The sequence below is a fragment of the Ostrea edulis genome, chromosome 1, assembly GCF_947568905.1.
Source record: "Ostrea edulis chromosome 1, xbOstEdul1.1, whole genome shotgun sequence".
NCBI classification, from domain to species: domain Eukaryota; kingdom Metazoa; phylum Mollusca; class Bivalvia; order Ostreida; family Ostreidae; genus Ostrea; species Ostrea edulis.
The window spans coordinates 93,358,314-93,379,390 of NC_079164.1; the positions used below are offsets into that span (position 1 = coordinate 93,358,314).

Sequence of the window (21,077 nt, forward strand, 5' to 3'; positions counted from 1 at the left end):
ATGTTGTCATATTGTCAACTTATGATCGAAAAGAGAGTTTTCCTCTTATATGACATATTGGGACATTTGAACTCTACCCACTTAACCTTGCCTTCTACGAGGGATAGTGTGGTAGGAATATGTCGGTCTTGTAATTGTAATGTGTCAGTTTTTAAATGATGGATGTGATTGGTTGGAGTTTTATACATGGGAGAAAGAATTAACATTGGAATATTTACCCTACTCTGGTACGATCCAACGTTTCCCCTAGATTTTTTGGTCTTAAGGTCAAGGTTATAAAAGACCTCTCCACTAAGTGTACTATGCTTACAGCTATTGTGTATAATCTGATAAATATAAAGCCTATTATCAATAAATGTATGCACTTTTATGGGTGTTTTTTTTGAAGAATGAATCTTGTTTCATACTTCTGCTGAGTATTTGAATTTAGCTTAGATATGTAGAACAGGAAAATTATCATAGATTTTGTACACCTTGGGGTTGGGGATACTTTTACAGGGTTTCAATAGTCTCATTTAAAGTCAGCATTCTGTAAATTCTATGGTCATTATAATCATCTAATTTGCTAATACAAGTTATCACCGAGTCAAATACTGTCCGACATGTAGTATGGTCCCCGCCCCCACCACTCCTCCCAAAACGAGTGGCGGGGGCGGGGACCAGACTATCTGACATGCTGTAACAATGTTAGGCTGCTCTTTACACACTGATTTTAACTACAGATTACTCTGTTTACCTGATCAAGATATAGGGCTTACGACAAGTGTGACCAGTCAACAGGTGATGCTCACTACTCAATAGAGTTAAGACCCAGTATACACTCGTATGTTAAAATAACCAAAACTCTTCCCATATATAAATAATGTTTGTGATGAAAAATTTCTACTTTTGAAGTCGAAAGGTGCCAGGATATAGAATTATTATTCATTTTAACTGGCAGCCACCACTTATTTAATATAATTTATAAGTATGAAGCTTTGAATGACGGCAATAGGTAGTGTGATAATGACCTTGGGATTTCAAAAGCAACACGAATATTGAAATGTCATCAGGACTTGAAGTCTGATAAACATGCACCAGCAAATACATGTATAAATGTTAGAGGCAAGCTCAGATCTACAGTATATAGTGAAACAGAGACCTTGACCTTTTGACCTCAAAATAAATAGGAACCTTCCTCTTTTGGATGCGTGATCAAAATATGCAAGTTTGAAAAAGACGCACCAAGTAGTATGAAAATTAGAGACCGGGCAAGCTCAAATCTATGGCATTTAGTGACAAAGTGATCTTGACCTCAAAATAAATAGGAACCTTCCTCTTTTGGATGTGATCAAGTTATGCAAGTTTCACAAAGATGCCCCTAGTAGTATGAAAGTTAGAGACTGGACAAGCTCAAATCTATGGCATTTAGTGACAAAGTGACCTTGACCTTTGACCTCAAAATAAATAGGAACCTTCCTCTTTTGGATGTGATCATGTTATATAAGTCTCACAAAGATGCACCAAAAAGTATGAAAGTTAGAGACCGGACAAGCTAATTGTGGACGCCGCCCGCCCGACTGGACGCCCATCCTTTGCCAATTTAAAAGCCGAGATTTCCTACACAACTTGGTTAACAAACACCAGATATTGATGTAACGAATATAACGTAGATATCAACATGACATCTCGCCTGGAACATACAACTCAATAAGATACAGTAAATATTCCGTTTATTTCTTTTTTACACCGCTTCCTTTATCTACATTTGCTGTTGGTGCGGATGTCGATGGTTTCACAAGTTTGAAGTGTTTAGGTTCCACGGACTGGGCTTTCATAGCTACTTCATGTTCAATGGTGGCTTTGATAGTCCTTTCCAATCCCTGAAAAAAGATGGAATTCTTATGATTGTGCGTGTGAATTTTACTGTGTGGACATTAATACCAATCAATTTGTAAAATATCTGTCATTTGTGAACACTATCTGTGTATATTTCATTTTTGCAATTCTGAAATTCACTTTCAAAGTTGACTTTAATAATGCTTTCCCTATTTTAGCACCGATTCTGAGAGGAGTCCTTTAGAGCATGCCTGTCCCTAAATGAAATTATGAGATTTTGATAGGTTGCAATCAAGAGCAATTCACGATTAGATTTTTAAGGGACTTAGGGGCCCTGTTTTTCAGAAAACCTGCTCATACCCTCAGACTTAGAAGTTAATATAGATCAGCAAGGATGTCACTCCCCTCAAAGTTAGACCTAATATTGGACCCATTCCCAAGGACAAAAAGGGCAGCCATTTAACCAATTCTATGAGTAAAATGTCCAAAATGCATTTATCAATTGAAAATATACTGACTGTGTAATTTGCTAATACAAGTTATCATGGAGTCAAATGCTGTCTGACAATGTAAACTGGAAAAAATCTAATTAAACACAGTCAAAAAGTGAATGAACATAAATGAAAATAATTGTATGATTGTTTTGTTATTCTTATGTTTTAAACTTTATTTGGATGAAATAGACACAGTAAATTCTATTTTCCCAATTTATCAGAGAACGATTTTCCCAATCAAAGGGGACCCGGTTCCCATACCAGTGCCATGACAGCTCTGCTTAGCAGCTGCTGTCATTGTAAGTGAACGTTCTCTTTGTCAAGGTTTCAATCCACCTCATGCCACGCTTTTACAACCTTTTTTTAATTTCACTGTTTAAATCTTAAGCAAACTGTAAATTCCCAGAATACAAACGCAATCAAGTGGAACCATATCTCAAGGTCGCATATTTTGTTCTGAGGACAATAATCTTTATTCTGTGTTTAATACTCGACTCAAGTAAATGTACCAAACAGAAAAGCATACCAAGCGAAACTTCTATGTTTACCAATCAAGAACTTTTTAGGGAAAGAGTTCTGTTGCTAAAGAACTACTAAAGAAGAGGTATATTTCATTGTTGGGGATAAATGTGTGTAATGGCGATGTTGTTCTAAACCAAAAAATGCAGGATTAAAGTTTACAAAAATATAAACTATCATTTGGAGATAATGATTTTAAAATGCATAAACAATACATTTATAAATTAAGGCTACATTGTAGAAAACAAATCTATTAAAAGTTTTCTCATACATCAACAAACTATAAAAGGCATTGTGATGAGTGAAAAACAAATTACTGTGTTTGTTTGGCCTAAAGTCAGGAGATAAAATGAGTGAGCTTTTTGTAAAGACTGAAACCAAATCCAACCCAATACTTATAAGATTTTTCTCACACATGTACAAGATATACTGAATGTCCTGTTCTCCAGTCAGTTTATTTGTAACCTAGAACTAATTGTAACTGAACATAATTTGTAAAGCAGACCCTATGAACACAAATTAATGTGGTAAATACCATTATCAGATAGGGGAAAGCATGATTTTCAAAATATTAAATGTCTACACTGTAAGTATGTGTTTAAAAGGGGCATAACTCTCACCAGTCATATTGAATGTTCTATTTGATTCAAAATATGTTCATGTTGTATCAACAACACGCCATCATGATCTGTGAATATATTTCAATGTTTACTATACAGAACAATGGCAATGTCCAATGTTTGTCCGATGCTCATGGTGGTGGGCGGAGCTAATTTTTCAGCGTATTTCATTGATCAAAATATTAAGTTACGAACTCCTGTGGATCAGTATTGAAGGAATGCAAGGGAAATAATCACTTTCTTTTTGAATCATAAGTAGAAATATAAATACCATTAATAATTTTTGCTTGATTGGCTGGACATATTCAGATGAAGTCTAGATCATTCTAAATGTATGGTCAAAATTTAAGAATATATGAAATTTCAGTGTCATACAATTATATCTTAATCTTCATGGAAATCCTACTCAAACAATTTTGGAGTTAAAGATGAACACTGTAAGACTAACCTTTATCTGATGATCATTGCCTCTGAAGTAACAAAGTATACTATGTACATAGTGACAGATCCACAGTATTTCCGGGGAAAAAAAGGGGGAGGGGGAAGGACATGTAAAAGTCAAATACTAGCTAAAATATTTAGACATTTTGGATCCTAAAGCTAGAGTTTTCATCTACATTGCCAGAAATACCTTGTAAATTTGTGGTGAAAAATGCCCCATTTAAATCCACCACTAGTACATGTATTTACAGTGTACAATATCTGCATGGACATAGTTATTTTAACTGCTATCTCTGTTACAACAAGTTTAAAATACATGAATATATACCTTTTTGATCTTATTTGCTTCTATTTGCTTTGTCTTCTTTGGAGCAATCACTCGTGCTGAAAAAGCAAATGGCACATAAATACGCAGTCATCACAAAGAATATCATATACATATATATAAAGGAAAACAGGAAAGAACTGCAACAAATATCAAATACATGTACATAGAGTATATATAATGTATTAATAATTTGGGAGTTTTTACATAAAAACTTTTTTGAATTTTTTACCGGCTGCGATACACGTAGAATGACTGCCACAAGTAATGTCCCTTTGCAGGGTCAGCCAAAGGTCAATTGGTGAAAACCAGTCTATGCGAAAGTTTTTTGGACCACACAGGACATTCGGTCCTGTGTAATCAATGAACACACCGGACCGAACCAAATTTTGTCAGACCGAAAAACCTAATGTAAAAAAGTGAAACATGTGAAAATGCAAAACCAAGGGAATCTTGTTTATTATACTAGTAATACTATACCAGGGATCCCTCCCATATAATACTTTAGACAGTCCATGCGGTTTTAATCGCATTCATTTACGTATTTGGATTCGTGTGCTATTTTTTACTTATAACAAACATTTAAAAGACTCCGCATCAAAATAGTAAAGCTCAAAACCGGACACTGAGACATCGGACATTCCGGTCCGGTGTAAAAAATGATGCATCGGACCTGAGGCACTGCACATCGGTCAGTTCCGACGGTCCGATGTCTTTCGTATAGACTGGAAAACCCAATTTTCCTTCTTTACCTTAAGTACCAAATATAACAGGTTACTGCAATAAATTATAAGTTTTTCATACAAGTCAATGGGTTGCCCCACCCTGAAGCATTATTTGTAGAACTCTGACTGCAATCATGAATGTAATGGAAAAATCACAAATGTCAAAGCTACAAATCAGAAAATTACAAAGATCAACCTAGGGAAATAAGATTTTTTTCACCAAGAGATGGTGGACAAGGGACATAACTTGTGCAAAGTATCAATACGTGTATGCATTGTACCACTAACATGAACACAAATTCTTCCCGATAACTCAATCACTAGTGCTTTCTGCTGTCTCTACGTTTCCGTTTCTCTGATTTCCTTTCTTGTGATTTCGTCCTAGATTTACTTTTTTTCGATTTCTTCTTGTCATATTCTCGTTCACTAAAATCAGAATCCTCCATTTTCTCCAGTTTGTGTTTCCTTTTCTTAAGTTTGTGCTTTTTCCTTTCACAGCTTTTGTCTACGTCTGGTCTATTCCGAAATTCGTCTCCATGCATTTCCCTGTATCCACTGTGATCCCATCTATCTGGAATAGCTTCCTTTCGACGTTTTATCTCATAAGATTGTTCAGGCTTCTCATCTGTCCTTTCATTTAATTTTGTACTATATTTACATTTTTTGGATTTTTTCTTGTCACATTCTGAGTCACTGTTACAGTTTCTAACTCGGTGTTTCTTTCTCTTTGATTTGTGTTTCCTTTTATTATTTTTATGACTTATTTCTGTCTCTGATCCACTCTGAAATTCTTCCGGATGCATTTCCTTATAACCATTATGATCCCACCTATCCTCCATGGCAGCCTCTGTTTTTTGCAATTGTTGTGTCCAATAAAATGACGGCTTATTTACTTCATTTGAACATCGCCCATCGAAAGTAGTAGTGTCATTAAAGGAACCCCTTGGTCTGCTGGGCTGGAATGGGCGTTTCCTTTTATACCCGGTCTCTGGAGAATTTAACACGCTTTCTTCTCTTTTCATATTCTCATATTGCTTCCACATCACAGACTCCTCAACAATCTTATTGTGGCTGTTTGCATGGATAATATGATTTTTTAACAATGACTTCGATGCAGAACTGCTTTTTTCTGCCATCCTTAATTTTCTTTAAACTTGTGACGCAAGTAGAATATTAGGAGATAGCCTAATCAAGCTATAAACTCACATGTAAGGATCCAAAATGGCCTACCTTCTAAATATGATCGGGTTTGGAATACAACTGTTTTTTTTCAACTATATTATTGAGTTATTTCCATATCTTTATAAAATATAGATTGAAAATAAATTTACCTCCTCTTTTTGGCCCCGAGTGTCTGTGTTTATGACTCTGCTTTCCTTTAACTCCCTGCGGAAGACCACCCTTGGACTTGTATTTTCCCTGCGCCATGTTCATTGGGCGATTCTTTTTCAATAGGGGTGGACATCATTTTGTTTTTAAACATCTAAATTTTCTGAACTGGTTTTACAAAAAGAAATGGTCATATTAACAATATAATGTCTTGAATATAAAATTATCAAAAGAGAAATCGCCATTTCTAAATAAAAGGAGAAATATTTGATAGCAGCACTGGAACATCTACAAACCTTGACACCCCTTTATTCAACATGAGTATGTCTGATTTAGGGAAAACAGCTTAGAAAGATGTGTGAGTATTTTCTTTCACCTCTCACGATATGCTTTGATTTTTTTTATCAATGTATAATGCAATGCATTAATGTGAAAGGAGGGGATATATCTCTGACAATACCTTAACGTTTTTCAACATCTTCCCAACCTTACAATATAATCAACATAATTAAATTTGATTGAGAGGAAAATATTGCTAGCTGTCAAATTATCAAGGGATAATTGGTTGTTTTTCCAGACGCTGATTTTCAATCATTTCAACATGTTTTAATCAGTAGAGGTGATTACTTGATTGACCTGTTCTTCAGGAGTTACATTTTATAACCTTTAAGTTAATAGTAAGGGCTACATCTGAGGTTTATAGTTTTGTATACAGGTACTTTATTTTACTCTGTTCTTAAACAGGCTGGGAACACTACATCCGAGGTTTATATTTTCGTATACAGGTACTTTGTTTTACTCTGTTCTTAAACAGGCTGGGAACACTACATCCGAGGTTTATATTTTCGTACACAGGTACTTTATTTTACTCTGTTCTTAAACAGACTGGGAACACTTCCCCCATCGTGAGATATTCTCGCTAAAACGCGATTATACCTCTTTAGCAAGAGCAAATTTAATATATCCTATGCAACTGATAAAAGCAACTGACAAGTACGTCTGTGATTCGTATTTCACATGAAAAACATCTTCACTAGCCAAGGGTTTTCGGTCCACTCTGCTCCCCATAGTGGAGTGGATAAAAAATCCTAGGGTAGCGAAGGTGATGGAAAGAAGAAAGAGTGCTAAAATGTCTGATACTTCTACAAATATTTAAATTAAAACAAAAACACTCACGATGTGCATTGAATTTCAGCCTCCTTCCCTCTTGCGCATTCACGTTGGTATGAAATTTCTTGACTGTGTTGTCAGTTTTATAGAAACAATTTGTTGAGTGTGCGTCGCACTTATTAAGCACTACATGGAATGATAATTTGTCATTATTTTCAATCAAAACACCTGTTAGTTTATATATAGTAATGTTTATTTTCTTGCATCTTCATTATCCAAGGGTTTACGATCTGCTCCTCTTCTCTACAACCCTTGGCTGCATTAGCACGATTTTCGTGTCAACAATTTCCTGCATATGATTGGATGCAGGCCAAGTCCCCTGCATCTAATCAGACAGCATGTTACATTACACCACATGCAAGACGATGGAATGTGTAGTCATTGTCTTCAAAATATAAGATTTTCATAGAGTCTCCATTTAGCAAGGCGGTGTGTAGACTGCCATGAGGCTTTGCATATATAACATCATGTAACTCACTGGGCGAAGCCATTTTTATGCTCCCAAGATCAAAGATCGGAGGGCATATTGTTTTTGTCCTGTCTGTCATCCTGTCTGTCAGTGTCTGAAACTTTAACATTGCTAATAACTTTTGAACAGTAAGTGCTAGAGCTTTGATATTTCACATGAGTATTTCTTGTGACAAAACCTTTCCGTGGGTAGTAATATTTTTGACCAAGTGACCTTGACCTTGGAGTTTTACCTCCTTTTTGAAAACTTTAACCTTGCTAATAACTTTTGATTTACAGGGTTGGCAAAAAAGTGGTCAATATGAGTATTGACCGGGCCGGTGGTCAATACTGGTTAAAACCGGTCAATACTGGTTAATACTGGTCAATACTGGTTAATACTGGTCGATTGAAGATTATTTGGTCATTATAGTCTGTATTATTTATTTTAAATGTTTAAGTGACCATTATGGTAAATACTGTAATTCATAACATGCACTATCAGTTTATAATGTACTTATAAGTCATAATATTAAATAAATAATATACAAATGACTCTGTTGAATTGGGGAAGATGTAAAAGTTTCTGTTCAAATTCCTTAGTTTAACAAGCAGTGATTTTTTAAGGCCCACTTTGGGTCCGAATTTCGACCCTTTCCCCTCCTAAAAATTGCCTATTTTTTCCCAATTTAGCTTGCATTTTTCCCAATAATAAAATTATGAAAGGAAAACGTATTTGAATAAAGTAAACATCAATGTGAATTATATACATAAGATTTAACAAAAAGTTATGGTAATGATGATTTGGATAGAAAAGTTGAAAATTTTAGAAGGTTAAAGAAAATTAGATGTGTGAAATAAAGATAATATAATGTTTGATATGATTTTAAAACTTATGATAAAATTGACTCTTCCCAATTTGACTGAAATCTCGACAATTTTTCCCAATTCGAAAGCCACAGGACCCTTGTAAAAAATGTAGAAAAATCACTGACAAGAGAACTACCATAAGTATTGTTTCATCAATCTTCATTTTAACTGTTGAATAAACATTTGAGGGTGTGTGTTGGTGATGTTTTCATAACAATAACAGGCACACTGGTCATCTCTGGTCCCAACCTATGCTTATTAACACCTGTCAACTCTGCTTCCTGTGCTCAGGTAATGTCCAGCTACCTTTTATTCTTAGTCTGTCCAGGTACATGTAGTAAAAGGTCTGTCTCCAATCCTCAAGCTATGCTATAGAACTGTGACCCTCTGGTTGGTACTGAAGATATTGCGGTCAGTTTCAGCAAACCAAATATATTAAACTTATGAAATTACATTTGATTATCTAATGAAAAATATTAATCAACAATTGATCCATATAATGAAAAGACTTAATTTATCTTTGTCTTTGCAAGAAATGTACAAAAATAGGAAAATGGACAGTTTAAATCACAATTGACCAGTATTGACCACTTGGGAAGTATTGACCGGGACGGTTAAAACCACTGGTTAAAACCGGGGGCGGTTTTGACCGCCCAACCCTGCTTTTGAACAATTAGTGCTAGAGCTTTGATATTTCATATGAGTATTCCTTGTGACAAGACCTTTCCATGGGTACTAAACCTTTTGACCTTGACATTTGACCTACTTTTTAAAAAATTGACAATGGTCATAACTTCTAAAAGGTATATATTAAAGCTTTCATATTGCACATGAGCATTTCTAGTGACAAGATCTTTCTACTGGTACCAAAATATTTTCCCTTGTGACCTTGACCATCTTTAGGATTGACCATTATCGTGGGCATTTGTGTTTCACAAACACATTTTGTTATTTTAACAACACACAAAGTGTAGTTGAAAAACACATTTTCATTGATTGAACATGATGTAATCCAAACAGAATTTGTTTTCTCCATCCGCTAGACTGACACTAGAGGACGCCACTCAAATCCACAAAAATTGTGCTAACCAGCCAAGGGTTGTAGAGAAGCGGAGCAGATAGTAAAGCCTTGGCTAGCGAAGATGACTTTCTTGCTAAAGAGGGATAATCACATTTTATCAAGAATATCTTGCTATATGGGAAGTGTTCCCAACCTGTTAAGGTACCTCATTACACTAAATTTTTATTTAATGGCTCGTTAAAACACCTCTTATAAAGTATGATTTCACAATCGAAAAAGTGATACAAGCTCTCAAGTATTTTATATGATTTTTTTGTGATTTATCCCAGAATAATAAAAAGGAACTTTGTTTGCAAATAAGGTGCTTTAGAGTCTAAATTTTGCTGTGATTTGATGCATAATATGAATATCTAAGAAAACATGCCTAAACGACTCAGACGTTCTAATATTTTAATTTAAAAAATATTTATGAAAATTGAAAATGCTATTTGCTCATAATTTTTAAATCTATGGATAAAATCTTTCAAAAAAACATGTCAATTAGAAAAAAGATATGTCAGAGAAATATATTTTTAAAAGAAATAGAACTGAAATGGTTAAAATTCTGAAATATTACGATTTTTCAAATTTGAACCAAGCCCGATTGGAATTATAGAAAAAGTAATCATATAAAACATGGTAATCAGAAAACTACATTTCCTTGATGTAAAATGGTTTACAAAGAAGTAGGTACAGTTTCTAAAGTCATTTGGCCCAAAATATCGATGATTTCACTTGTAGCTCAAACCCTGGCATTCAAATAAGGAATAGATTAGCAAACCCAAAATCTGCTGTTTGATCAGCAAAATGATTTGTGTCATATAACGAGAGCTAGAAGTTGGCATAAAATTTCAAAAATGTCATTTTCAATGAAAAATATAGCCACAAATTCAGGTGGTTTTCCTATCAGAAAACATACAGCGCATGTGTCGAGCAAATTCATATTCAAGTATGTTTTTCATCTTAGTATAATACACAATATATATCATTTTCATTTTGCTCGACAAATGTACACATCTTTTCCTGAGCAATAATCTGTATGACATTTGACAGCAGGGATTTATCAGTCTATTTTGGGAAACACCATTTTTTCATTATTGGGGAAATTTAATCGACAATTTGCTGAAATTGGGAAAAATATCAAAATTATATATATACTTGTTTTCATATATATTTCAGATTAAATTCCAACATAACCTTTAATTTTCACAGAAACACAACACAGTGTTAACATGGTCAGACCGCATCAGCAAATTCTAATAATACTGTCCAAAGATGTGTTTACAAGTCTATTAATGCATGGAGTGCAAATAATATTCATTGAGGAAAAGCCTCACTCTACAGAGGCGGTAGAGACATGAACAATGCAAAGAAGTTTCAGGAAACAGAATGCACGATTTGCGATTAAAAAACACAATTTTTTCAAAATTTTATTTTTGGGAATTCACCCGCAAATTGGGAAAATTTGAGCCTATTTTCGATTGGGAATGGGGCCGAATATCGGCCCCTGAGAAGGTACTGATAAATCCCTGGACAGTTTTCAGGCTTATTTTGAAAAAAAGGCGGAAAATGTCTTATTCATGATGTCATACTGCTATCCAATTAGGAATATCATTCTGATTTTGTTAACATAGTATACCTTGCATATATTTTACTTTCTTAAAATGCTGATTAAGGTTAATTCCAAACACATTTTATAGAGAGAAAATTTTTGGGCCTTTTTATGTTACCATACCTTGTTCTTAAACGAATTTATAAAGGAAACTAATTTCTTGATGAAAAGTGCATACAGTTAGCAACAATATGATTACTTTAGTAATTTCTGTCAATTTTGATTGGGATCGGTACTTTTTTCTCTCGTTTGAATATATTATAGTGAATATATCTGAAATTTGGTTATTTCGTTTCAATTTCATTTTATAATATATTTCTTTGATATATCTCTTTTCTAACTGACATGTTTTTAGAAGATTTTATCCGTAGATTTAGCAAATATATTTTTTCTAAAAAATTAGAACGTTTATATCTTAATCGTTTAGGCATGTTCTATTAGATATTCATGTCATGTACCAAATCACAGTGAAATTATGACTCAAGAATCTCTTATTTGCAAACAAAACACCTGTTTTATCATTCCGGGAAAAGTCACAGAAAATTCAATAAAATAATTGAGTGCTTGTATCACTCTTTCGATGGTGAAATCATAATTCATCAGAGGTGTTTTAATGAACTATTAAATAAAATTTTACTGTAATGAGCTACCTTAAAGGATAGTGAAGTTTCCAATGATGTCGGTGATACTAACCCAAACTATTAAAGACACAAATTTATGCTATATGCTATCCTTTTCTTTTCAGAATGGTTGAAAAGTAGAATACATGTTCATAGCTCCTTGTTGGTAATTTGACCAGAAAAATGGCTGAAACTAAAGACATTCTTGTTGTTAATGGCTCTGCAGAACAGAAGACAACAGTAAGACGCATGCATTCTGCAGGCTTCACGGACATGTCTAAACAGGATGCTCCTCAATTTGACCCCTACAAAACTCTGGAAAGGTCGCAGTCCGAGGCGGCACTTTTGAAAAATCAGCACACCGTCACATCAACAGAAGAAGGAGTCACGGAAACCTTCTCAGAACAAGAGATGGGAGCTGAAGGAATGGACCTTGGGGCCCATAATATATCAGAATGTTCAAAAGTATACCTTGATTTGTCTACTGCTGAGGCTTATGAAACTATGAATGAACACATTCATTATCCAACCTCACTATTCCGCACAGGGTCCGGGCGACTCTTGGAAACAATCCCACAAGACGAAGAATTGCAAACGGATGATGTTAGATTCAGCCTTATGGGAGAAAGGTCTATCTCCACTGAGAGTAATTCTAGTGCTAGTAGTCTTGATGAAAAGACGTCCAAGTCTCACATCAAATCTCTTACTATCAAAGAGGAGTCGACCAGATGTGTAGTCTCCAGTTCCTATTCCAAAGTAGGCAAGAGGTCCCCAGATTACACCACTAAAGCAAAATCCAACATGAAATCCACTTTGCAGACATTCTCCTTGAATATTAAACAAAAAATAAAACAACTTCAGATGGGTTCTGTACAGGAGCAGATTCAGGCAATGAGAGAGATAAGTGTCATCATAGATCAGGCGTGGGCTATTCCGAGTTTCGGGCGAGATCTTGCTTATGGTTTGTGTGATATATTGAGGAACGAGAAAGCCCTTGATATCATTGTCAAAAATTGTGCATCACAATCCAGTGATTTAATGAAAGCCTCGGCGAAATTACTCGACAAAATTCTTACTACTGGGAACAGAAAGAGGTTAGCAGAGATTGGCTTAGAGATAGTAGTCAAGATGGCTGTGTCTTCCAAAGGAGAAACAGAACTGGCTCGAGTTGTCACTGGTATATTAGAAAGTCTCTTTAAGATATCAGAGGAAGTTTGTGCTAAGCTGATATCTCTCGGAGGGTTAGATGTTATCGTTTATTGGTGTAGGTGTAATGATCGTTCAACTCTCAGACACTGCTCAATGGCAGTAGCCAATATGGCATTATACGGGGGAAGAGAAAATCAGGAAGAAATGACCAAGCATAAAGTTCCGGAGTGGCTTTTCCCCTTGGCTTTCAATGATGACGATGGGGTCCGTTACTATGCATGTCTAGCCATTTCTATACTGGTAGCCAACAAGGAGATTGAGACGGTAGTAAAGAACTCCGGGACATTAGAAGTAGTTCTGCCCTTTTTGACTAGCCATACTCCAAGTCAGTTTGCTCGTATGGAATTGTCTCATCAACAAGGTCGATCAAAGGACTGGCTGAAACGACTCGTGGCCCTGCTGTCTAGCAAACGGGAAGAAGCCCAAGCTCTGGCTGCTTTTCACTTTGCCATGGAGGCAGGAATTAAAATGGAGCAATGCAAGAAAGATGTAAGACAACTTTTGATTTTGCATTAAGCTGTTTCTGAATACTAGAAACAAGTTTATTATCCACAGTTACTTCAAATGTATACACGTAGCATGTACTATCAATCTAATGGTTGTGTGCATCTTCGCTAGACAGGGTGGACCGAAAACCCTTGGCTTGCGAAGATGGCTTGTGTGTAGATTTGATAAATTTTTGAACTTGGATATTATAATATCCTTTCAATTTGATTCATGTGCATTTATAAGCAAACTTATCCATCTGTTTTCTGTAGGTATTTTATGAAATTGGAGCCATCGATCCTCTGAAGCGCCTGGCAAGCAGTCCCAACCCCACTACTTCCAAGCTGGCATCTGAGGCCTTGAAAACCATTGGTGAGGAGCTCCCCCATAAATTGTCCCAGCAAGTGCCCATTTGGAATGTGGAAGATGTTGTTTTCTGGGTCAACAGAGTACGTATAACAAAAGGTGTTGATGGTAAGAACTGTAAATCTAAGATCAAAATAAGATATGTGTGTTTCCTATTTTACTCCATGAAACATTAATAGTTAGGGTATTAAAGTAGATAAAACATTTTATTTTACTATAACATTTTTTTTTTTATTCAGAATCTTAGTTTTTAAGATGCTTTGAATACAGGTCTAGATACATCAAAATACTTTTCAAACATTTTAAAGATCACTTGAATTAGAGAAACAGGAAAAGAAAAAGTACAGGTTTGAAAATTCTAGATTTTTATTTATGTGATTATATCATCAGTAAAATACCTAGGGTTGGCAGCAAAAACGTAGTTAGGGTCGGGAAACTAGAAACACATATATTTTATACTGGCCTGACTGGAATTACATTTCCGATGTACATATCAAGTATAACTTGTTATTGATCAAAATCAGTCAAGAAGAAACTTTTCAAAGTTTCAAACAAAATTGTCCGAAAAAGAAATCAAATATAATTGACAATTTTTTTTTAAAGAAAATTTTAATACTTTTAAAATGGCTTATTTTGCATTCTAATGCTCATGATGCTGGAGGAATTAATTTTCACAGCAAGGAAGTTTCAGTATAGTTATAAAATAAACAAGCTAAGGAATGTGTTCGTTTCTGCATGTGAACACTCGTGGAAATTGGAGCTATTGTTTTGTTGAAGGATATCTGTAGGTCTTTGTGCTCAGTTGATGAAGGGTGAACTTTGGAACAGCCTACATATAAATACATTACCAGAGTTATTAGAAACACACACTGACATCTTTTCTTTGCATTGTGGGATGCGCGTTGTAGAAGAAATCAGCCATGGATATCCGATGATGCTTTCTTTGATGTTTACAATAACCCTGGTAGAATTATGTATATATGACAATTTATTGTGAAAACTTACCACTATAATTAAAGTTCATATTGTCTGTATGTGGCTAGATAAGTCTGACGTCAGGGTAAGTTTCTATTAAAAAGTAATGTTTTGTCTTAATGTTTCGAAATCAGATTCTTGTGCTCACTATAGAATATTAATTGTTACGCAATCTAATTGAAATTAGCTGTTTTGAATCTGCTACCACTTGAGAAGTGGTAGTGGATTCAAAACAGCTAATGTTATGAGATTGATTGTTACATGTATGGGGTTTACACAGTGATTAGATTTGATATTCTGTTGTAGACTGGGTATGAAGAGTATGCTGAGCGTTTTGCGAGATGTAAGGTTGATGGAGATCTACTGTTGACATTAACAGAAACAGACCTGGCCAGCAGCATCGGGATGAACTGCAGAATCACCCAAAAAAGGTCAGGGTACAGTCTGACATTGAAATGAATGCATTGCCAATCATGAATGGCTGTAGGTACAGGATTTCTCTACCAGGTCTATACAAAATAATAATAATAGAATTTATATAGTGCCTTATACAAAACAAATTACTCTAAGGCGCTTTACAAGGCTAAGAGGTTTTTTGTCCCCGACTGCAACATGGAAGGGTACATAGAAATATCGGTGTCTGTCCGTCCGTCCAACTTGACTTTGTGGATGCAACTTCTTTGAATCCACTCAACGAAACTTGTTCAAATTTTGTAGGATTGTCAGTCACCATGTATAGTTGATCATATTGCGCCTTCATTTTGATTCGACAAATTTTACAGGAGTTATGGGACTTTTGTGCTTCAACTTTTTTTGTGGCAATGGGGGACATGGCTACATGTAGCTTTCTTAAATAAATTCATTTGGTTTGATAATTAAAACATTCACAGTTTATGCATGTTAGAATCTAAAAACCTAATTTATGAAATTTAGTTTTAAGGCATTTTTTTGTTGTTGAAAATTCAGCTTTTCTGTGCTATACTGCTCATTAGAAATCCAAATTTTCTTTGAGGAGGAGGAATGTGACTGCAGAAGATATCCAGGTCTAGTCAAACCATTCAAAACCAACAGCATTTTGAAATAGATATTCTGCAATGGCTGCAAGCACTGGGTGCACAAGAAATGCAGTGGGCTCATGCGCCTGTCTGTGGACCCAGACTTTAGTTGTTCAAGATGCAGGGGAACGGCTCGCCCTCTTGATGGCAGGCCACAGAGTGATATCCAAGTTGGTCAGAACAAGTTGGAGGTTGTAGGTTCCTTTTGCTACTTTGGAGACATGCTTTCTGCAGCTGTTGGCTGTGACTTTGCGACCACTAAGCGTGTGAAGGCCGCTTGGAAGAAGTTAAAGGAGCTGCTAATGGTCCTGATATCATGCCACCTGTCATACAAGACCCGTGGTTGAGTGTATAACCCCTGCGTAAGGAGCACTATGCTCCATGCCAGTGAGACCTGGGCACTGACCAAGCCAAATCTTCATCGCCTACAGCGCAATGACAGGGCCATGATCAGACAGATCTGTAACATTAAGCCTGAAGATAGGGCCACTGTAGGTTCAACTGAATTGCTGGGGCGGCTTGGCATCGATGACCTCGACCTCATCTTAAGGGAAAGGAGACTCCGCTGGTATGGCCACCTTGTCAGATCCAGCAGTGCAGTCAAGTGTGCTCTAAACATACAAGTTCCTGGGAGACGTAGTGTTGGTCGGCCAATGCTATCATGGAGAGAGCTGACGGAGAAAGATCGTTGAGAATGGAAACTCTCTACTGCCGACCCCCAAGACCGGAAAAAATGGAGATCTGAGGTGAGCTCTGCCATGCGTGCAGCTAGCCAGATACCTGGAAGGGGGCCCACTAGTGTGGACACTACCCATAATTCTGCATGGAAATAAAAAAGAACTGACAACAACAACAACATACTCTGCTATATTTATGTTAAAATCTATTATAAAGATTTTTGTATCTCATTACAATAGAGCATATCTGATTAAATTTGTTTCATCTTTGATATTTTATTTCATCTTATTTACCAGATTTCTTAGAGACATCAAAGATTTGAAAATAAAAGCAGACTACATGTCATGTGACCCAACAGGGCTCAGTGATTGGCTGCAAGAAATTGGTCCCGATTACAGACAATATACTTACTCCCTTGTAAAGAATGACATTGACAAAAACTACCTGATGCGCATGACTGATGAAGATCTACGTGACTGTGATATTGCTAATAGCATTCATAGGAAGAAAATTATCCAGAAAATTGCAGGTATGTTTAGAATAGCTTTATTCCTATTTTGTGCCCAGATGGCATAATAACAAAGACCTGTACCATTTCTGTATTTACGGTGGTTCATAATTTTTTTGTTATATTTCTGTATTTTACATTCCAAATATTCTAAATCAGGCTTGTCAAAACTTATTTTCTTTATTCCTTCATCATTATTATTTTGCAAAGCTTAATTTTATTTTTTTATAACACATGGATTAAGATTTCTGTTCAGTTAATTTTATTAATTTTCATTGTCAATGGTATTTCAGGTACACATGCACATTAAACATGTAATTATTTGTGGCGTGTTACTTCATTGATTTGTTTAATTATTCATTTTAATGGGAATTTCCTCTGACACATGGTGAATTTGATTTTTGTTTGATTTGCTTAATTACATTTATTTAGGGCCTAACAGCAATCATCTGTTTGAAGCTGAGGTAGTGAAGTGATTTTAAATTATTTCGCTCGATTGAGGTACTGGGTGAAGGTTTCTGCTAACATTCAAAAGGCAATCAGTCTGAAGACTGACAAGAATCAACTCTTAATATTCTGTAAATTATATAATTAATACAGACAAATGTTTTTGAATTGGTTATGAATTTTATAACAATTACAAAACTAGCAAGTGTTATGAATGATTTCCTGTTTACTATAGGTTGACCAAGTTCATAGTTCATGTAATGCATGCTTGTCAGTCTCCCCAATTTTGGCTTTGTCAAGTACTTGAATATGTTTGATAAGGTTTTGTTTTATCAGGTATCAGTGGATATACTTGAATTGGTTTGAAAGTTTAAATATCTATGGAATGGTATCACAGAAAAAGGAAAAAAAAACAATAATGACATCAAAGTTCACTTAATTTAATTGGTAAATATCTGCTGGTAGATTTGATTGCCTTTTGTTTGTTTACACTCCTGTACACAGTGTGGTTTCTTGTCTTATTTCCTTTGCTTTCACACAGAAGACTCCTCATACAATGTACAAGCTACAGAACAAGTTATAGAACAAGCTATAGAACAGGCCATAGAACAAGCTATAGAACAGGCTATAGAACAAGCTATAGAACAAGTTATAGAACAGGTTATAAAACAATTTATAGAACAAGTAAATGAACAAGCTATAGAACAGGCCATAGAACAAGTTATAGAACAAGCTATAGAACAAGCTATAGAACAAGTTATAGAACAGGCTATAGAACAAGTTATAGAACAAGCTATAGAACAAGTTATAGAACAAGCTATAGAACAGGCTATAGAACAATTTATTGAACAAGCTATAGAACAAGTTATAGAACAAGTTATAGAACAGGCTATAGAACAAGCTATAGAACAAGTTATAGAACAAGCTATAGAACAAGTTATAGAACAAGTTAATGAACAAGCTATAGAACAAGGTATAGAACAATTTATTGAACAAGTTATAGAACAAGTTATAGAACAAGTTATAGAACAAGTTATAGATTAGGCTATAGAACAATTTATAGAACAAGTTAATGAACAAGCTATAGAACAAGTTATAGAACAGGTTATAGAACAAGCTATAGAACAGGCTATAGAACAATTTATTGAACAAGCTATAGAACAAGTTATAGAACAAGTTATAGAACAAGTTATAGAACAAGTTATAGAACAAGTTATAGAACAAGTTATAGAACAAGTTATAGAACAGGCTATAAAACAAGTTATAGAACAAGGTATAGAACAAAGTAATGAACAAGTTATAGAACAGGCCATAGAACAAGTTATAGAACAAGTTAATGAACAAGCTATAGAACAGGCTATAGAACAAGTTATAGAACAAGTTATAGAACAAGCTATAGAACAAGTTATAGAACAAGGTATAAAACAAAGTAATGAACAAGTTATAGAACAGGCCATAGAACAAGTTATAGAACAAGCTATAGAACAGGCTATAGAACAAGTTATGGAACAGGCTATAAAACAATTTATAGAACAAGTTAATGAACAAGCTATAGAACAAGTTATAGAACAAGCTATAGAACAAGTTATAGAACAAGCTATAGAACAGGCCATAGAACAAGTTATAGAACAAGTTATAGAACAAGTTATAGAACAAGCTATAGAACAAGTTATAGAACAAGCTATAGAACAAGTTATAGAACAAGTTTTACAACAAGGTAATGAAGTCAATGTTTAAGCAATTCATGCTATTTTTTAAATAATTTCAAAGTTTAGAATAAGACATTTAAATTGATATCAATGGGGAGAGATCGGAGGCATGTTGAATTAGCAAAGACTTTTCTTTTGTATTCAAACAATATATTTGTTCATAAATTGATGGAATTAGACAGAAGGCTTCTCTCCTCATGTATTTCAATGTACATCAAGAGTTGCATGCTTTCCACCTCTCATGATTCAAGATTTAAATGAGTTTTTTAATGGAAGTATGCCTGCAATTTGTCTGCACATACTTGTATACAAATGTTCGTATCAGAGTTACAGAGTTACATTATATGCAAGTACTCGAGAAATACTGGAAGTAGCCTGATGTCAATATATAGCCTACGCAGGCTATTGTCTGTCCACTTGTCTAAAAAGAATAGGATGGGGCCCTGACTAAGCTCCTTCTAACATAAATAATTTATTCTATTACACCTCGCAGAGTGTTGACAAACAAGAGAAAGAAATACTCGTGTACAAGGTTAATGTTGATAAAGCTGTAAGCATCAGTTTAAGATGTCTACAGCATGTAATTCAAACAGTAGAATAACTATTGAAAATGCTTAAGGGATACACCGTAATCATAAGTTGAGCATACATGTATAGTTATAAAAATAGACATTCAAAGGATGAGGGATACACCGTAATCATAAGTTGAGTATACATGTATAGTTATAAAAATAGACATTCAAAGGATGAGGGATACACCGTAATCATAAGTTGAGCATACATGTATAGTTATAAAAATAGACATTCAAAGGCTGCTGTATACATTATAACCAGTTGGATTTATCAATAAGAATAATTATCTAGTGATTTAAAACTCCCTTCATTATGGTATTAGATACCATATTTCACCAAAAAATTCAAAGACAATGGGCTTTCCTTTGTATATCAGATCTGTGTTGTACCATATTGGTTGTTGTAAAATACCATCAGGTGATTTTTTTATTATAATTATAAGTTCATCACAATGAGGAATTGATTTTGTTTATGTAAGAACACAATGGATAGTGAGCATAGTGGGACGCGGGACACACACATCACAATACCTCTGTACGTTGTACACACTTTCCTGTGGAAGGTGGGACGCAGGACACACACATCACAATACCTCTGTACGTTGTACACACTTTCCTGTGGAAGGTGGGACGCAGGACACACACATCACAATACCTCTGTACATTGTACACACTTTCCTGTGGGAGGTGGGACGCGGGACACACACATCACAATACCTCTGTACATTGTACACACTTTCCTGTGGGAGGTGGGACGCGGGACACACACATCACAATACCTCTGTACGTTGTACACACTTTCCTGTGGGAGGCTTGCTAACTTGTCCTTGATATTTGTAGCCCATTATCCCTGAAACATACAATTCTATGCAAAAGTCGGTTAGTATCCAGAAAAACATATTGCTTTCTTGAGCATATTGAGAAAAAACCTCAAAGTTACAAGTTAATTTTCTTGCAGTTATGAAAAAAGAGCTCATAACTATGAGTTAATTTTCACGTAATATTGCAAGAAAAAAATCAAT

At 35.1% G+C, this 21,077-nt stretch overlaps 2 protein-coding genes across 8 annotated transcripts in view; one reads left to right on the forward strand and one right to left on the reverse strand.

Moving 5' to 3' along the window:
• Positions 1-1,695: 1,695 nt before the first annotated feature.
• Positions 1,696-6,406, reverse strand: LOC125673651 (leydig cell tumor 10 kDa protein homolog). 2 transcript variants are annotated; one of them, XR_007369687.2, is made up of 3 exons: positions 5,231-6,200; positions 4,221-4,276; positions 1,696-1,862 (listed from the first exon to the last, which is right to left on the reverse strand). XR_007369687.2 is itself a non-coding variant. In XM_048910330.2 (3 exons), exons 1-3 carry the CDS (start codon positions 6,374-6,376, stop codon positions 1,713-1,715), a joined length of 309 nt encoding a protein of 102 aa, XP_048766287.2. In that variant the 5' UTR covers positions 6,377-6,406; the 3' UTR covers positions 1,696-1,712. The 2 variants fall into 2 exon arrangements, 1 of the variants encoding a protein (XP_048766287.2); XM_048910330.2 differs by lacking the exon at positions 5,231-6,200 and adding an exon at positions 6,274-6,406.
• LOC125673579 (NAD(+) hydrolase SARM1-like) overlaps positions 6,375-21,077 on the forward strand; it is a 34,322-nt gene continuing 19,619 nt past the window's right edge. For 4 of the 6 annotated variants that reach the window (XR_008803333.1, XR_008803328.1, XR_008803330.1 and 1 more), the window contains exons 1-5: positions 6,375-6,629; positions 12,176-13,748; positions 14,018-14,194; positions 15,393-15,517; positions 17,116-17,348. Coding sequence is in view for 3 of the 6 variants with exons in the window: in XM_048910196.2 (XP_048766153.1) it covers positions 12,234-13,748; positions 14,018-14,194; positions 15,393-15,517; positions 17,116-17,348 (2,050 nt within the window). In the remaining 3 variants the exon portion in view is untranslated. Of the gene's footprint in view, positions 9,981-12,175; positions 13,749-14,017; positions 14,195-15,392; positions 15,518-17,115; positions 17,349-17,759; positions 17,792-21,077 lie in introns of all 6 variants that reach the window. The other 2 variants (XM_056166517.1, XM_048910195.2) reach the window with 2 other exon arrangements.

Bases quoted from the DNA above. Each gene is read 5' to 3' on its own strand.
- LOC125673651 (XM_048910330.2), bottom strand. From the start codon at position 6,376: ATGAACATGGCGCAGGGAAAATACAAGTCCAAGGGTGGTCTTCCGCAG. The intron at 4,277-6,273 runs GTAAATTTATTT...TTGCTTTTTCAG, and splicing joins CTCGGGGCCAAAAAGAGGAG to CACGAGTGATTGCTCCAAAG. The intron at 1,863-4,220 runs GTATATATTCAT...ATCTTTTTTCAG, and splicing joins AAGCAAATAAGATCAAAAAG to GGATTGGAAAGGACTATCAA.